The following is a 19091-nucleotide window of genomic DNA, read 5'->3' on the forward strand; positions in this document are numbered from 1 at the left end:
CCCCTCCCCCCCTCCCCCTCCCCCCCTCCCCCTCCCCCCCTTCCCCCTCCCCCCCTCCCCCTTCCCCTCCCCCCTCCCCTCCCCCCCTCCCCTCCCCCCTCCCCCCTTCCCTCCCCCTCTTCCCCTCCCCCCCTCCCCCCCTTCCCCTCCCCCCCCTCCCCCCTTCCCTCCCCCCCCTCCCCCCTCCCTTCCCCTCCCCCCTTCCCCTCCCCCCTTCCCTCCCCCTCCCCTCCCCCCTTCCCCCTCCCCCCTTCCCCTCCCCCCTTCCCCTCCCCCCTTTCCCCTCCCCCCTTCCCCTCCCCCCCTTCCCCTCCCCCCCTCCCCCCTCCCCCTCCCCCCTCCCCCCTCCCCTCCCCCCCCTTCCCCTCCCCCCCTTCCCCTCCCCCCCTTCCCCTCCCCCCCCTTCCCCTCCCCCTCCCCCCTTCCCCTCCCCCCTCACCTCTTCCCCTCCCCCCCTCCTCCCTCCCCCCTTCCCCTCCCCCCTCCTCCCTCCCCCCTTCCCCTCCCCCCCTCCTCCCTCCCCCCCTTCCCCTCCCCCCTCCCCCCTCCCCCCTTCCCCTCCCCCCTCCCCCCTCCCCCTCCCCCCCTCCCCCCTCCCCCCTTCCCCTCCCCCCTCCCCCCTCCCCCCTTCCCCTCCCCCCTTCCCCTCCCCCCTTCCCCTCCCCCCTTCCCCTCCCCCCTTCCCCTCCCCCCTCCCCCCTTCCCCTCCCCCCTTCCCCTCCCCCCTTCCCCTCCCCCCTTCCCTTCCCCCCTTCCCCTCCCCCCTTCCTCTCCCCCCTTCCTCTCCCCCCCTTCCTCTCCCCCCTTCCTCTCCCCCCTTCCCCTCCCCCCCTTCCCCTCCCCCCCTTCCCCTCCCCCCCCCTCCCCCCTTCCCCTCTGAAGCACTTTGCAACACCCATTCATTATCACAACAGTGAAGGTTTAGGCCGTTGCTGGTTAGATACTCCATGCACAGTGTCTGACATCATTAAATTTCAAACCTTCAGGGATCTCCTGGCTGCTAAATTTTATAAAATATTACAGTTTTACCAGCACTTTTTTTTAAATTGCCCTTCATATTAAAAAAAGTATTGTTTATGCAGCAGTGAATGACAATACTGGCAAGTGGATAGTAACTGTCTTCAAAGATTATTAAAGCTGACACTGGGGTGCTTAATTAAAATACGCAGTTGATACTTGAAGCATTCTGCATTAAGCACCGTCTTTCTCATGATGCTAATGCACACTAATGGGCCCTGTGGAAACTTCCAACCAGTAATCCCACTGAAAGTACATGTCATAGAGTCATAGAGGTTTACAGCATGGAAACAGGCCCTTTGGCCCAACTTGTCCATGCCACCCCTTTTTAAAATCACTAAGTTAGTCCCAATTGCCTGCATTTGGCCCATATCCCTCAACACCCATCTTACCCATGTAACTGTCTAACTGCTTTTTAAAAGAGAAAATTGTACCCGCCTCTACTACTACCTCTGGCAGCTTGTTCCAGACACTCACCACCCTCTGTGTGAAAAAATTGTCCCTCTGGACCCTTTTGTATCTCTTCCCTCTCACCTAAACCTATGCCCTCTCGTTTTAGACTCCCCTACCTTTGGGAAAAGATGTTGACTATCTACCTTATCTATGCCCCTCATTATTTTATAGACCTCTATAAGATCATCCCTAAGCCTCCTACACTCCAGGGAAAAAAAGTCCCAGTCTACCCAACCTCTCCTTACAACTCAAACCATCAAGTCCCGGTAGCATCCTAGTAAATCTTTTCTGCACTCTTTCTAGTTTAATAATATCCTTTCTATAATAGGGTGACCAGAACTGTACACAGTATTCCAAATGTGGCCTTACCAATGTCCTGTACAACTTCAACAAGATGTCCCAACTCCTGTATTCAATGTTCTGACCAATGAAACCAAGCATGCCGAATGCCTTCTTCACCACTCTGTCCACCTGTGACTCCACTTTCAAGGAGCTATGAACCTGTACCCCTAGATCTCTTTGTTCTATAACTCTCTGCAACACCTTACCATTAACTGAGTAAGTCCTGCCCTGGATCAATTCACTAAAATCCATCACCTTGCATGTACTCTCAAACGCAAATAGACAATAACAATGGGATTAAGAACATAAGAACTAGGAGCAGGAGTAGGCCATCTGGCCACACGAGCCTGCTCCGTCATTCAATAAGATCATGGCTGATCTTTTTGTGGACTCAGTTCCACTTACCCGCCCGCTCACCATAACCCTTAATTCCTTTACTGTTCAAAAATGTATCTATCCTTTCCTTAAAAACATTCAATGAGGTAGCCTCAACTGCTTCACTGGGCAGGGAATTCCACAGATTCACAACCCTTTGTGTGAAGAGGTTCCTCCTCAACTCAGTCCTAAATCTGTTTCCCATTATTTTGAGGCTATGCCCCCTAGTTCTAGTTTCACCTGCCAGTGGAAATAACTTCCCTGCTTCTATCTTATTTATTCCCTTCATAATCTTATATGTTTCTATAAGATCTCCCCTCATTCTTCTTAATTCCAATGAGTAAAGCCCCAGTCTACTCAGTCTCTCCTCATAAGCCAACTCCGGAACTCTCTCAACTCCGGAATCAACCTAGTGAATCTCCTCTGCACCCCCTCCAGTGCCAGTATACCCTTTCTCAAGTCAGGAGACCAAAACTGTACACAGTACTCCAGGTGTGACCTCACCAGCACCTTATACAGCTCCAACATAACCTCGCTGTTTTTAAACTCCATCCCTCTAGCAATGAAGGACAAAATTCCATTTGCCTTCTTAATTACCTGCTGCACCTGCAAACCAACTCCTTGAGATTCCTGCACAAGGACACCCAGGTCCCTCTGCACGGCAGCATGCTGCAATTTTTTACCATTTAAATAATAGTCCATTTTGCTGTTATTCCTACCAAAATGGATGGCCTCACATTTACCAACATTGTACTCCATCTGCCAGACCCTCGCCCACTCACTTAGACTATCTGTACCCCTTTGCAGACTTTCAGCGTCCTCTGCACACTTTGCTCTTCCACCCATCTTAGTGTCATCTGTGAATTTTGACACACTACACTTGGTCCCCAAGGGATTGTACCCCTTCATTTTATAATTTACAGAGAAGGAGTGGGGATCCCTCTGATTTACATTTGGGGTTGTTGATTTACATGGGGTGGTGATTGGAGGGGAGGGAATACTCCAATATACCGGTGGGGGAGGGGAATCATAGAATCCCTACAGTGCAGTAGGAGGCCATTCGGGCCATCAAGCCTGCACTGACAACAATCCCACCCATGTCCTATCCCCCATAATCCCACGTATTTACCCTGTGAATCCCTCTGACACTTAGGGACAATTTAGCATGGCCAGTCAACCTAACTTGCACATCTTTCGAACTGTGGGGGGAAACTGGAGCACCCAGAGGAAATCCACGCTGACACCAGGAGAACGTGCAAACTCCATGGAGACGGTGACCGGAGGCTGGGATTGACCCAGGATCCTTGGCGCTGTGAGGCAGCAGTGCTAACTACATTGCCGCCATGTTTTGCCAGGGATCTTAAATACCAAGGGAATGCAGACAATTAACACAATTTGTGTTCCAGTTTGTGATTTGAATCCAAACCTTTGTTGATAACGTGACTGACATATCGGGCTTGGCTCAAGACTGTGTGGGAACTAAAATTAATATGCGCATTAGAAATCGAGTTCACTGAAGCCCCGGGTTTAATGGCTTCTTGCTCATTCGAGCAATTCTCACCTAGTCAGGCTCATTAATTCTCTCTAGTCTGGGACTCTGGATCACAGCCTGCTCACAAACCACTCTTCGAAGCGTTCTTTTCTGTCTAATTAAAATAGTGAAGGGTAGGGTCAGGAGGAGTCTACGATATCTTCAGGAAATTGAAATGCTATTAAAACCTGCTCATTGAATATCTCTCTGTGTTTATATCATTAAAACCATTGCATCCACCACGTCTACATTGTTTATTGCCATTAAATATGTCACACTATGAAAGCATCGCGCTCGGGGATGTTGCATCTTGCTGTGCGATACCCATGCAGAATACAGATACTGAGAGTAATCACACCAACTCTAGTTAACTCTATAAATCACCCAGGTTGTCTATTCGTGCGTCTGTCGACCAATATGTTTGATTATGTGTGATTGGTCTTGCAGCAAACGGGATCTGTTTATTCAGCATATTAACGGTGTCTGTTATCCACCATAAAAAGTCTCACAACACCAGGTTAGAGTCCAACAGGTTTATTTGGTATCACAAGCTTTCGGAGCACTGCTCCTTCCTCACTCACCTGATGAAGGAGCAGCGCTCTGAAAGCTCATGTTGCCAAATAAACCTGTTGGACTTTAACCTGGTGTTGTGAGACTTCTTACTGTGCCCACCCCAGTCCAACGCCGGCATCTCCACATGTTATCCACAACAGAATCTACCTATCAGCAAACACACAAACTTATGAATTAGGAGCAGGAGGAGGCCCCTCGAGCCATTCAATAATATCATAGCTGATCTGATTGTAACCTCAACCCCACATTCCTACCTTCTCTGATAACCTTCCACCCCCTTGTTAATCAAAAATCATACTTGGTTCTATCCTAATTATGTTCAAAGTCTCTGCTTCCACCTCCTTTTCAGGACAAGAGTTCCAAACACTCACCACCCTCAGAGAGAGATTTCTCCTAATCTCTGCCTTAAATGGGCGACCCCTTTATTTTTAAACAGTGACCCCGAGTTCTGGATTCTCCCAGAAGAGGAAACATCCTCTCCACATCTACCCTGTCAAAACCTCGAGTCTGTTTAAACAGTACACCAGAACAATCTACAGAGTCTATTTAAAAAGTGTCTCCATGAACTGGAGCAAAAAGGAAAACACCTGACCAGAACTTGGAAAGATGCTCATTCACCAGTTCAGTGAAAACACAACTTGTTTATTTACAGGTTGAACTATACAGAGGCTTACAGCCTTGTGGCTGCAATCAGCTCCCGGGATGACTGTGGTGAACCATCGTTGGTTCCCACTGTGGGATTGTTCTAATGTTGTTGTTGGGCTAGGGTGGGATTAATACACCTGTGGTTGTTACTGTTGTGGCACATCCCAGTCGGGCTCCGCCTCCTGGGAGAGGTATAAGACCCCCTGCTTGGGCGGGACCTCGTCAGTCTGGGATGGTGTACTTACGTTCTATTAGTTCCATTGTTAGACAATAAAAGCCTTCTGTTACCGAAGCTTCGTGCCTCGAGTTCAATTGACGCGCATCAATGACTGAGTACAGAAGTCTGCATTTACCAGGGTGATCCCCCCATCCTGCTCCCTGATTGGCTCCCCATGTCATGTGATCCTTATACTGCAGATTAATCTTTAAAGAGTCACACCTGGATTAGTTGCAGGATTATTTCTGGAGCGGAGGGCAGTGCGTGGGGGGATAGTTACAGATATAAGTTATATGTGTGTACAAAGTCAATCCCAGTCAGTTACACAGTGCTGTCCCCAGGTGTGATTAATAGGGGAATTACCTAATCACCTTCATTCGGATCAGCAATTGTGGTGTCTTCGTCTGCAATCAGTATCCATTAAGCTAAATTGAAATCAGATTAAATCAATAGTTTGTGTTACAGACCCTCCATGATGAATCGGTCCTGGAAACATTCCTCTAAAGTTTATTTATTCGCGTCACAAGTAGGCTTACATTAACATTGCAATGAAGTTACTGTGAAAATCCCCTAGTCACCACACTCGGGCCCCTGTTCGGGTACACTGAGGGAGAATTTAGCACGGCCAATGCATCTACTGGCACATCTTTCGGACTGTGGGAGGAAACTGGAGCATTCAGAGGAAACCCACGCAGACACGGGGAGAATGTGCAGGCTCCACACAGACAGTGACCCGAGCCGGGAATCGAACCCGGGTCCCTGGTGCTGTGAGGCAGCAGTGCTAACCATTGTGCCACCGTGCTTCCCCAACCACTGTGCCACCGTGCTTCCCCAACCACTGTGCCACCGTGCTTCCCCAACCACTGTGCCACCGTGCTGCCCCAACCACTGTGCCACCGTGCTTCCCCAACCACTGTGCCACCGTGCTTCCCCAACCACTGTGCCACCGTGCCGCTCTAGCCAGAGAGATAGGGAATGTGATTATTTCCTGCCCCTGCAGTTTTCCGATGGAGTTACGAGTTGGCGCAGTGGCTGCTGTAGTCAATTGAACTCAGTGAAAAGTTAATGATTTGAAAAACTGGTTGATGCAAACAACTGGAGATGGGGAAGTGTCTGAATTGTAATTGAAGCAGTCACACTGAGACACAATGACATTGAAAAACCAAACTGTTCGCACTGATGTTGTGACATTGACACAGTGAAACATCCTGAGGCGCTTCAATAGGAGGTATTATTACACAAAGAGAGTCACGTGCGGAGATATTACAAAGAACTGGCCAAAGACTTGGTCAAAGCGGCGATTGGGTTATCTTGCTGCTAATGCCCAGAGACTTGATATTTTTATATCCAATTCGGTGAGACTGTGTCACTCCAATTGGTTTTCCAGTTGTCTCCTAAAGCATTAGATGGAGTGAAAGTTATCCATGCTGGTGTGCAATGAGATATTCCGGTTTGTTGTTCACTTCTGTGTTCAGTCTGTTTGAGAATGTTGTGTGTGATTCACTTACCGTCTCTCTCTTATCTTTCAGTGTGTGTTGTATCTCTGGGCCTTGAAAATCTTGTATCCAAAAACGTTGTTTTTACTTCGTGGAAACCATGAATGTCGGCATTTGACGGAATATTTCACTTTTAAACAGGAATGTAAGTATGAATCATGCCTCCTTTCTGTTGGGTTAAGAATGTTTCTGCACTGACCCAAGATTAATATCAGCATCAGTGTTGGTCATCTAAACCTTTATAAATCAGTGGCTGGACCCCAGCTGCAGTATTGTGTCCAATTCTGGGCACCACAGTTCAGAGAAGATGTCACTGCCTTGGAGAAAATGCAGAGAAGATTTACCCAAAATGATTCCAGGGACGAGGGGCTCCCAGTGAATAGGGACAGACCAGAGAATCTGCGATTGTTCTCCTCAAAGCAGAGAAGGCTCAGGGGAGAGTTGATATGAGTTGTTCAGAACTGAGGGTTTTAATTAGTAAGGAAAAACTGTTTGCAGTTTTGCCAATCAGCGGACACAGATTTAAGACAATGAACGAAAAAGGGAGAGGGAGAGGTGAGAGTTTTGTTTTTTACACGCAGGTTATTGGGATGTGGGACACATTGCCTGAAAGAGCAGTAGAAACAGATTCGATCGGTTTTCAAAAGGGAATTGAGTAAATACATGAAGGGGAAAGAATTGCAAAACTCTGGGCAATGTGGAAGCAGTTGGATAACTTTTACACAATACGTTGGACTGAATGTTGCTAAATGTTCTGTATGTTTCTATGAGATGCTAACACCGTACACACAACGCACTGAAAGGCTGATGGTGTCCCCACAAAAACCTCTTCTAAAGCCTTGCTTCATTTTTGGAGGTTACGTGATGCATTGCATTTTAAAACCACGACAGCCAGATTTCTGTGTGCCTCTGCTTCAGTCTGTTACGTCTGAAACAGTACGTCTGTGTTTGAGCACAGCTGACAGGAAAGAGGCGAGAAGCAACAACTACGCGAGCCGATTGTGGCAACAAATTCATGTTTGTGGCAAAGAAATGAGGAAAAACTCTGTCAGATTGCTGACACTGGGAAGAGCTCCCTCCCCGTGAGTGTGAAGCACTTTGTGACCTGTCTGAGATGAAGGTTGACTTGAAGGAGTGTCAACATCGCTTTTGGTTCCAACAAATTGCTTCCCAAGCTCCAAGATTCTCACCTTGTGGAAAGGTGCCTGATAACGACCTTACTCGTCAGCCAGAACGTCACTCTGTGGCATCTCGCTATTGTTTGATAGAATCCCTACAGTGCACAAGGAGGCCATTCGGCCCATCAAGTCTGCACTGACAACAATCCCACCTAGGCCCTATCCCCATAACCCCGCTAATCCCTCTAACCTACGCATCCCAGGACTCTGAAGGCGAGTCTAGCATGGCCATTGCATCAAACCAGCACATCTTTGGACTGTTGGGGGAAACCCGAGCACCTGGAGGAAACCCAGACATGGGGAAAATGTGCAAACCCCACACAGACAGTGACCCAAGCCAGCAATCGAACCTGGGACCCTGGCGCTGTGAGGCAGCAGCAATAATCACTGTGCCACCCTGTTTCCATGTTGTAGTTCTGAGGAATATCCACAATAGTGCATTGTTTGCTTGACTTCCTCCCACATGTTAGGATATCTCAAAATACTCGATTGAAACTTGCTGACAGCTACGGTCTCGTTCGCCTTCCAAATTTCACCTGAGCAGTAAGAGTTCAAACCCAGCTTTGCTATTCTATAAAACATTCTGGGCATCAATTATGGCACTAGGATCTAAGTTGGTATGCTGCCAGGTTGTATTTGTATCGTGTCTGTAATGTAGCTTGTTACCCTATCACACACACAACATGGATCATCTTAAACACAGTAATTTTGTTTAAAGTAGACCAAGTTTGAGATTTAAGACATTTGCAAAATGAATAAAGCCGCAAGATTCCACAGGTTTGGAACAAACAAAAATAGCCTTTACCGTACAAGTCCAGAAAGATAAACCAATTTACAATATCTATCCTTCATAATCTAACATTCAGGGTAAGAAAGAGTTACAAAGTGAGTTAACCCAGTGGAAGAGGTTTCGGGGAAGAATTCCAAAGGTTAGAATGAGATAGCTGAAGTTACATCGGGAATTGGGGATTCTCGAGGCCAGATTTGGAGATCAGCTGAGATCTTGGAAGGTTATGGGTTGGAGGAGGTTAAAAACAGAAAACATCAGAATGCATGAGACCAAAAGCTAATGGATTGTCTTCAACAAAATTAGATAACAGACTGAGAAATAACAGACTGGGAAATAACAGCAAATCACTGCAGATGCTGGAATCTGAAACCAAAAGGGAAAACGCTGGAAAATCTCAGCGGGTCTGGCAGCATCTGTAAGGAGAGAAAAGAGCTGATGTTTTGAGTCCAGATGACCCTTTGTCAAAGCTATGAAATGCATCCTTTAGCCCCTCCTCACCATAAATGTTCATGATGTATGGATTAAAATAACTTTTAATAATTAGGCAAATGCATCATACCCAAAATTATCCAAAATATCTCTGCCATAATCAGCAGATGTCTCTGGTTAACATCATTAATCTTTTATAGGCTCACAAAGGGCTGTGTTTTCATTGGTGAATAAAGTTCCACTTAAAAAACGTTCTGCAAATAAACAATGAGAAGGGAATGGAGAATAGACGTGGCAGATTCCCATTTTCATTCCAAAAGAGAAAATGCTGGAAGATCTCAGCAGGTTTGGCAGCATCTGTAAGGAGACTTGACAAAGGGTCGTCGGGACTTGAAACGTCAGCTCTTTTCTCTCCTTACAGATGTTGCCAGACCTGCTGAGATTTTCCAGCATTTCCTCTTTTGGTTTCAGATTCCAGCATTCGCAGTAATTTGCTTTTTATCCCATTTTCATTCCATACTTTTCTCTGCCCATGTTTGACTTTTGGCCCCCCAAAAAATGAATGTATTGTAATGTATCCTGATAGAAATCTACAAGATTGAGAAGCATGGACAGAATGGATAGTCAGAAGCTTTTTCCCAGGGTGGAAGAGTCAATTACTAGGGGGCACAGGTTTAAGGTGCGAGGGGCAAGGTTTAAAGGAGATGTACGAGGCAGGTTTTTTACACACACAGTGGTGGGTGCCTGGAACCCGTTGCCGGGGGAGGGAGTGGAAGCAGATACGATAGTGAATTTTAAGGGGCGTCTTGACAAATGCATGAATAGGATGGGAATAGGGGGATATGGTCCCCGGAAGGGTAGGGGGTTTTAGTTCAGTTGGACAGCATGGTCGGTGCAGGCTTGGAGGGCCGAAGGGCCTGTTCCTGTGCTGTAATTTTCTTTGTTCTTTATTTGTTTAATGGTGATCGGTCCTGTTAAACCCCATGGCAGAGTGAGGATAATGCTAATTAACTGCAGCAGGGTATAGACTGGAATGGGCAGACAAGTGGCAGCTGGAATTTGATACAGAGAAATGTGAGGTGATATATTTTGGGAGAAGGGCTATGGAGGAAATGCGGGCTTTAATGGCACAATTCTACAACGTGTTCACGGACCCAGGAACTGAGGAGGCACATGTTTTAATCTTTGAAATTGGCAGAAGATAGTGAGAGAGTGGTTAGCAAAGCATCTGGGACATTGAGATTTATTAATAGAGGCAGGACGTGATACCATTCAGTCACTTTGAAGAAAGTATTCTTTCATTTGTGGAGAATCTGACTCTAATTTTTATGCTATGTGCTCGGTCCTGGACTTCCCAGTTAGAGGAAATAGTTTCCCTCTTTCTAGTCTAACATTCTGGTAAAGCAACACCGCACTCGTCCCAAGGCTAATATATCCTTTGTTATGATCCCTGGCCCGTCCCCAGGATGTGGGGGAGATCGAGTTAGGTTCCAATCATATTTTGTTTAAAGTAAGCAAAGTTTCAGATTCAAGACACTTACAAAGTGAATAAAGCCACAAGATTCCACAGGTTTGGAACAAACAGAAATAGCCTTTACTGTACAAGTCCAGAAAGATGAACTAATTTACAATATCGATCTCTCATACTCTAACATTCAGGGTAAGAATGAGTTACAAATGAATTAATGAGTGATCTGTACCTGAGCACCTGCCACACTTCATGATAAATGACAAGTGCGACCAAACCTGATTCCATGGATTTCTTAACAACCCACCCAGATGTTTGTCACATTGCTAGCCAACCAATCTCACTGAAACATCATCTTTCTCACTAGGGTTTTCGGTCTCCATCATTGGAGATCTTGCCTTGGAATTTCTCTGTAAAGGTCGCTCACATTTGGATGGTTTCAGCAACGATTCACCTTGTAGGGTTTCAGTCTCGCCTTTCGAGATTCCTTTCCCCCTGGATTTACATTGGGCGTACAAGTCCACAGATCCTTAAAGTTGGCAGCACAGGTGGAGAGGGTGGTGAAGAAGGCACATGGCATGCTTGCCTTTATTGGATGGGGCATAGAATATAAAAGTTGGCATATGATGTTGCAGATATATAGAACGTTGGTTCGGCCGCATTTGGAATACTGCGTCCAGTTCTGGTCGCCACACTACCAGAAGGACGTGGAGGCTTTGGAGAGAGTACAGAGAAGGTTTACCAGGATGTTGCCTGGTATGGAGGGTCTTAGCTATGAGGTAAACTGAGGTTGTTCTCCCTGGAAAGACGGAGGATGAGGGGCGACCTAATAGAGGTGTATAAAATTATGAAGGGCATAGATAGGGTGAACAGTGGGAAGCTTTTTCCCAGGTCGGAGGTGACGAACACAAGGGGTCACGGGTTCAAGGTGAGGGGGGCAAGGTTCAACACAGATGTCAGGGGGACGTATTTTACACAGAGGGTGGTGGGGGCCTGGAATGCACTGCCAAGCAAGGTGATTGAGGCGGACACGCTGGGATCGTTTAAGACTTATCTAGATAACCACATGAACAGACTGGGAATAGAGGGATACAAACGGATGGTCTAGTTAGGAACACATGATCGGCGCGGGCTTGGAGGGCCGAAGGGCCTGTTCCTGTGCTGTATTGTTCTTTGTTCTTTGGATTTCCGAGTACACTCAAGTGTCCTCTTCCAAGCACAATCTCAGATCTTTGGCTGTGCCAAGCAGAATGCCACTACTCCGAGAGAGGTACCTTTGCCCCAGCGGCTTGCAGCACGGAGTCACCAACCTCCAGCCGCCTTTTCAGATCCTCAGGGCTTTCCTTGTGCCCAATTGGCCTCTGCTTCCTGGAGCTCGCTGGGAGCTGTTTTCTCTGCTCCTTTCTATTAACTCAATGGGATCCATTTCTATCCCATCTTTGTCCCTGACCTGGGAGTTTGGGACTTCCCCCTGTCCCCCCTCCCGTGCCCCTCGCTGGCACGCTCACTCCCTGTGCCCGATTATCTGACCTGGATTGTCTTTCTGTTCCTCTTTCTCTCTTCTGTGTGGATAGTGCAGGGACCAGGGCCTTGGACCTGAACAACATGAAGCAGGTCGCACTGTGCATGTGTGGCCACTTCCTGGCGGCACGAGTGTGAGGAGTCCGAGGGTCATTGGGAATCCGAGTTCCCAACCTGTGCACCCAGCAAGGTTTCCCCAAACCTTCCCAAGGTGTGAGGCCCAGAACTGCTCACAGTTACTCCAGGTGTGGTCTAACCGAGGCTTTATAGCTGAAACGTGGGCTTCTATTCCTCAAGATGTAAAGGTCAACATTCCATTTGCCTTGTTGATTATTTTCTATCCATGTCCATGGCATTTTAGTGATTGATGTCCAAGGACCCCCCAGAGTTCCTTTTGGACCTCCACTCTTTTTAGTTCTTTTGGAAAGTCCCCCTGTGTGTGCTGATACTGATATAACCTGCAGTGTGATCCAGTATGATGCCTTTCAGCTGTCCTGTGCAACCTACAATCTCCCTGGCACCCGAATCGTTTGAAAATTTCGTTCTCTATGAACGGAACCTGGATTTGCGTCCGGCCTCTCAAAAGTTGTGAATTCAATGTTCTCATTCTTATTTTCAAATCTCTCCAAGGCCTCACTCTTCCCTAACGATGTGACCTCCTCCAGCTCCCCCACCCTCAGATCACTGCTCCAGTCCGAGACTTCATTAAATTGCTCCTCCGGCTGTCTAAACTCGGGAACGCTCTCCTTCCATCTCTCGGCCTCTGTCTCTCTTCCAAAATCTGAAAGGGCTAAAATCTACCTCTCTGACCAAACCTCTGACCACCTGTCCTAATCTTCTATGGCGAGATATCAGATTTATTCTGACGTGCCTGTGCAGCTCCTTGCAGTGTTTTGCAATGTTGGAGGTGTTATATAAATATATGTTGTTGTCCATTAGTATTGATCACCAGCTGTTAATTGCTACCTTTGTCCTTACACATAAGAGTAATGTGAAATAACAACTAGCTTGCGCGCTACTTTTAATTACTTTCACTTTCCAGCATTTATTCTCATTTATATCTTTACCAACTTGCACTTTACACCATTTTCTAAGGAAGTGTTTGAGAGGTGGAGTAAAGCAGTGAGGGTTTTGCCTTGGGCAGCGAGGTGATCTCGGGCAGGTCCTGATGCAGAGTGACTCAGGCTCTGACCTTCTTCATTGCTTTTTGAAAATGCCACGAGCCTGTCAGTGATCTGCCTTCTGAATGAGAGTGTGGTGAGCGGGGAAGAAGTATCACTCGTCCATTTAAGCTTGAAAGTCTCCACTTACTGAAACCTTTAAATAATCAGAGTGGAGTTTAGCTTCTGAAACTGGGGTATGTCCGTTGAAATAATCCAGCATCACGGTTTCTGTATCGAGCTTTGAAACAGTTAGAAGTCTCTCAACACCAGGTTAAAATCCAACAGGTTTATTTGGTAGCACGAGCTTTCGGAGCGCTGCCCCTTCATCAGGCACTCACCTACCAAATAAATCTGTTGGACTTGAACCTGGTGCTGTGAGACTACTTACTGTGCCCACCTCACTCCAATGCCGGCAACTCCACATCAGAGCTTTGAAAGGTTTTTGACTATTTAGTTCAGTGTAGATTTTGGGCTAGTTTATATAATGTTCATGCTCCACAAGAACCTCTTCCTCCCCCTCACTGTATTAATGTTATCTTTATATTCCTTTCTCCCTGCTCTATTTTTCCAGCTTCCTGTTAAAACTGCGCCTGTTATTTTCCTCAGCTGCTCCCAGCGGGAGTGAGTCCCACATTCTCGTCACTCTCTGGATGAACAGGTCTCCTGACGCTCCTATCGGATTTATTCGAGATTGTCTGATATTTATAGACTTGAGTTTTAGTCTTTCCCGCAAGTAGAAACATCTTCACCACACCTACCCCATCAAACACCTTCATCATTTAAAACACTTCAATCAGGTACCCCTCAGCCTTCTCTCTCCTGGGGAACAGAGTCCCAGCTTGTTCAACCTTCCCTCAAAGTTATTGCCTCTTAGTTCTGGTATCTTCCTTGTCAATCTTTCCGGCACTTTCTCCATTGCCTGTATATTTGTTTCTGATATGGAGACCAGGTGTATGCAGAGTGTCCAGGTCTCCATGGGGTCAGTATTGGTTGTGAATGGGGGGGGCGGTGAGCGTGAGGGTCGGTACTCAGACTGAGAGCTCTGACTGCACCATTGGTGGCGATCTTCATCCTTCAAGCTGAAGGTAACCGCGTCCATCATCGGGGTGCAATGTTCCACCACAAGCTGTCATTCAGACAGGGTTGTGAAGAAGGCAAATGGAATGCTCCCCTTCATTGGCAAAAGTAAGGATATAATGTTGGAATTGTATAAAACACTGGTGAGGCCACAACTGGAGTATTGTGCGCAGTTCTGGTCACCACATTACAGGAAGGATGTAATTGCTGTGGAGGGAGAGAGTGCAGAGGAGGTTTACAAGAACGTTGCCAGTTCTAAAAGTGTAGCTATGGGGAGAGATTCGATAGGTTGGGGTTATTTTCCTTGGAACAAAGAAGGCTGAGGGGTGACTTGATTGAGGTGTATAAAATTATAAGGGGAAGAGATAGAGTGGACAGGATAAAATGGTTACCCTTGGTGGAAAATTCTAAAACCAGGGGACAGAGAAAGATAAATGGCAGTCAGTGTAGAGAGGGCATGAGGAAGAACTTTTTTGCGCAGAGGGTGGTGGGTGTCTGGAGTTCACTGCCCGTGTTGGTGGGGGAGGCAGCGACCCTAAACTCTTTTTAAAAAGTATCTGGACCTGCACCTTAAGTGCTGTAAGCTACAGGGCTATGGCCGGGTGCAGGGAGGTGGGATTAGAAAGGGCATCTGGGTGTCCTCGGGCTGGCCCGGGTATGATGGGCCGAATGGCCTCCTCCTGTGCTGTAACCTTTTTATGGTGCTATGGCTTTTGCCGTTTTCAGCAGCCAATGGCTGGACACCAGAAGCAGAGAAAGTTTCAGGCCTGTGGGCTGAGAAACGGGGCAGTGGGATGATATTGGAACCTCTGTGAGGAACTGGCACCGATGTGTTGTGTGGCTCGATTGGAATTGGTGGTGTTTGGTGCAGCTGTAGTTTGCAAAGTCTAATTGTTAATGTGATGTCTGTATCTCTCCAACAGGTAAAATTAAATATTCGGAAAGGATATATGATGCCTGTATGGACGCATTTGACTGTCTGCCATTGGCAGCTTTGATGAACCAGCAGTTCCTGTGCGTGCATGGGGGGCTCTCTCCTGAGGTTAACACCTTAGATGACATTAAGAAAGTAAGTGTCGCCATCGCTGCAAATAAACACGTTAGTCTTGTCGCTCAAGTTGTTTGTAGTAAGCAATAACTCTTTGTATATTAAACGTTAACTCTTTGCTGCAAGCAGGAGTGCTAATGCAGCTGTTTCTGAAGAATCTGGATGAGCCCTTGGCACGTCGTAACATTGGCTACGGGCCAAGTGCAGGGGAATGGGATTAGGTTGGAGTTCAGGCATTTCTCGTGTGTCGGCGCAGTCTCGATGGGCCAAAGGGCCTCTTCTGCACTGTGTGATTCTGTGAAGTCATAGTTTGTGAGTGTTTAAAGCTTGTGTGTGTGAACTGTCCAGCCGCACTGCTCTCAGTTTCTGCAGAGGAATTTAACTCTCCCCACAGAGAGGTCAGTTGTCTCCAGGACAGGTCAGGGGTCAGTCATGATGATTGGTATCTCCCCCGCGAGCGGGAACAATTGTCTGTAATTGGGGTTAAATCGTGGCGGCTGCTACACCAGTGCAATCATCGTGTTCCATTCCCCTCTCTTCAATCGAAAGGCCAACCCACAGCATTTGGAGCGTTGCCAAATCTCTGAACTGACACTGCTGAGAGCTGCCAATGTTCCTGCATTAGAAAGACAGACTTACATTTCTATAGCGCCTTTCACAACCTCAGAATATCCTAAAGCCCTTGGCAGTTAGTGAAGCAATTTTTAAGTCTAGTCACTGTTGTCATGTAGGAAGTGCAGCAGCATATTTTCACACAGCAAGATCCCATAAACAGCCACGTGATAATGCCCAGATCATCCGCTCTGGTGATGTTGATTGAAGGATCTGTACTAACCACAACACCAGCTTGGATTCCCCCACCTTCAAATCGTGACCATGGGATCTTTTACATCCAATTGAGAAGGACTCCCTCAGTTAAACATCTCATCTGAAGGACAGCACCTCCCATAGTGCTGTATTCCCTCGGAGTAGCACCAGAAGTGTCAAAGAACAGGACAGCAGAGGAACAGGCCCTTCGGCCCACCAAGCCTCTCTAATCTAAAGACCTTTTGCCTCTACGCGGTCCGTATCCCTCTATTCCCAGTCTATTCATGTATCTGTCAAGATGCCTCTTAAGCATTGCTATTGTCAGCCCAGACTTCGTGTTCAGGTTCCTGGAGTGAGACTTGAACTCATGACCTTCTGACTCAGAGCCAGTGAGAGTGCTACTTGTTGAGCCATTGTTGTGAGGTTGCTGTGTCAGACGGACATGCTGCTTTACACTGAGGCTGCCCCATGGGCAATGAAGGGCTCTCCTCCTCCTCCTGTCATTACAATCCTGGAATGGGTTACAGCTGTTGCCAAAACAAAATCTGTATGTCCACCCAGACCGGGTCAGCCAGATATTCCAGCTCCCGTGTGTGTTGAAGGAGAGATTATGGACCATGGTGAGCATTTCCCAAACCCTGACAACCACCTCTCTCAAAAGGCCACCAATGCCGAGGAGATCTAACAGAGATCAGCTGAGCCGGTTCAGTCCTCCACACTGTGGCAGCAAGCGTTTGACAACAAAGACCTTTGCAAATCAACAAGCGTCTGAGTGTACAGAGCGTACACCGCACTCCAGAGCGTACACCGCACTCCAGAGCGTACACCGCACTCCAGAGCGTACACCGCACTCCAGAGCGTACACCGCACTCCAGAGCGTACACCACACTCCAGAGCGTACACCGCACTCCAGAGCGTACACCGCACTCCAGAGCGTACACCGCACTCCAGAGCGTACACCACACTCCAGAGCGTACACCGCACTCCAGAGCGTACACCGCACTCCAGAGCGTACACCGCACTCCAGAGCGTACACCACACTCCAGAGCGTACACCGCACTCCAGAGCGTACACCACACTCCAGAGCGTACACCGCACACCAGAGCGTACACCGCACTCCAGAGCGTACACCGCACTCCAGAGCGTACACCACACTCCAGAGCGTACACCACACTCCAGAGCGTACACCGCACTCCAGAGCGTACACCACACTCCAGAGCGTACACCGCACTCCAGAGCGTACACCACACTCCAGAGCGTACACCGCACACCAGAGCGTACACCGCACTCCAGAGCGTACACCGCACTCCAGAGCGTACACCACACTCCAGAGCGTACACCACACTCCAGAGCGTACACCACACTCCAGAGCGTACACCACACTCCAGAGCGTACACCACACTCCAGAGCGTACACCACACTCCAGAGCGTACACCGCACTCCAGAGCGTACACCGCACTCCAGAGCGTACACCGCACTCCAGAGCGTACACCGCACTCCAGAGCGTACACCGCACTCCAGAGCGTACACCGCACTCCTGCACTGCACTGAGACCTGGGCTGTGGATCTTATTTTTATTCATTCAGAAGATGTGTGTGTTGCTGGCTGTGCCGGCATTTATTGCCGCTCCCTAATTGCCCCTTGAGCCGCGTGTGTTCCCGAGGGAATTTTAAGAGTCAACCACATCAGCCACACATAAGTGTTGGAGAAATCCCACCACCAATTCCTCTCTCATCCTCCGGATTCAATGGGAGGGCCTTTGAACAAAACCCGAATGTCCTTGAAGTCAGCTCCTCAAAAATTCAGACAAAACTCCTGCAAAATCAGCAATGATGGACTGGACACTGTGTCTGGGTGGCTGACAAGTGTCTCCCCTGCCAGGTCCTGTTTTCTCAAATGGTCAGCGTTCTGGGGAGGAGAAAGAAAACGCTTCAAAGACGCTCCAAAACGCTCCTTGAAGCAGGGCAGCATTGACATTGGTGGGTGGGAGGAACTTGTTTCCAATCATTCAAAATGGCGACAACTTCTCCATCCAGCTGCATCACTCTGAGACCCAACGTCTTAATGATGAGGCAGAGCGGCGGCAGAGAAGGAAAGGAAAGGAAGGAATCCCTCATTCCCGATCCCACTGACCATGTGGCCAAAGATCTACAGGATGAGAATCCGCCTGCTCAATCACACGAAGACTCTTGACACTAAATTGAAGACAACCTCCCCAAATGGATCACAGCTGGACAGTGTGTGGGATAAAGTTTGGGTTCATTATTAGTTCCCTCGTGCCTGGCTTTGGGAAGTAAACAATAACAAGGATTCTCGCTCCTGATTACAGTCTGACAAATGTCAATGGGGACCTGGTTTGCACTCCTCATGGATATTTGGGGGAGATGTCCGGGGTAGGGCAGAGTCAGGGGGAGGGGTTGGGGAGAGAGTGGAATTGAGGTATTTGTCCCATTGGGAGGGAATGATTTGCTAGTGGGGAGCTGGAATTTTCTTGGCATGGCGAGCATTTATTGCCCATCCCTAATACTGAGTGTCTTGCTCGGCCATTCCATGGGGTAGTTGAAAGCCAGCCACATTGCTGTGGCTCTGGAGTCACATGTAGGCCAGACTGGGTAAGGATGGCAGATTTCCTTCCTAAAGCACAGTGACCCAGATGGGTTTTTCCAACAATCGCTGATAGCTCATGGTCATCATTACTGAGAGCAGCTTTATATTCCAGATTTATTCATTGGATTTGAATACTACCAGCCGTGGCCGTGGTGGGATTTGAACCCATGTCCCCAGAGCATTAGCCGCAGCTTCTGGATTACAAATCTGTTACATTGCCAATGTGCCACCCTCTCCCCTCGAATAAACTAGTGGAATAGTAGGAGTAAATCTGGCTGCACGGTCTGTGCAGTGAAGCAGCGGGCGTTGTACGGGTGGCTGTCTGAATCTACAATATAAAAGTGTTTCTGGTTG

The 19091-nt window shown here is 48.0% G+C and overlaps 1 protein-coding gene across 4 annotated transcripts in view; it reads left to right on the forward strand.

Annotated features, from left to right (window-relative positions):
- The window catches only part of LOC144485072 (protein phosphatase 3 catalytic subunit alpha), a 169745-nt gene that overhangs the window by 33758 nt on the left and 116896 nt on the right, over positions 1-19091 (forward strand). For 2 of the 4 annotated variants that reach the window (XM_078203530.1, XM_078203416.1), the window contains exons 2-3: positions 6560-6794; positions 15199-15344. In XM_078203530.1, the coding sequence (XP_078059656.1) occupies positions 15237-15344 (108 nt within the window). In that variant the 5' untranslated portion in view covers positions 6560-6794; positions 15199-15236. Of the gene's footprint in view, positions 1-6436; positions 6795-15198; positions 15345-19091 lie in introns of all 4 variants that reach the window. The other 2 variants (XM_078203477.1, XM_078203378.1) reach the window with 1 other exon arrangement.

The sequence above is a fragment of the Mustelus asterias genome, chromosome 1 (assembly GCF_964213995.1).
Source record: "Mustelus asterias chromosome 1, sMusAst1.hap1.1, whole genome shotgun sequence".
Lineage (NCBI taxonomy): Eukaryota > Metazoa > Chordata > Chondrichthyes > Carcharhiniformes > Triakidae > Mustelus > Mustelus asterias.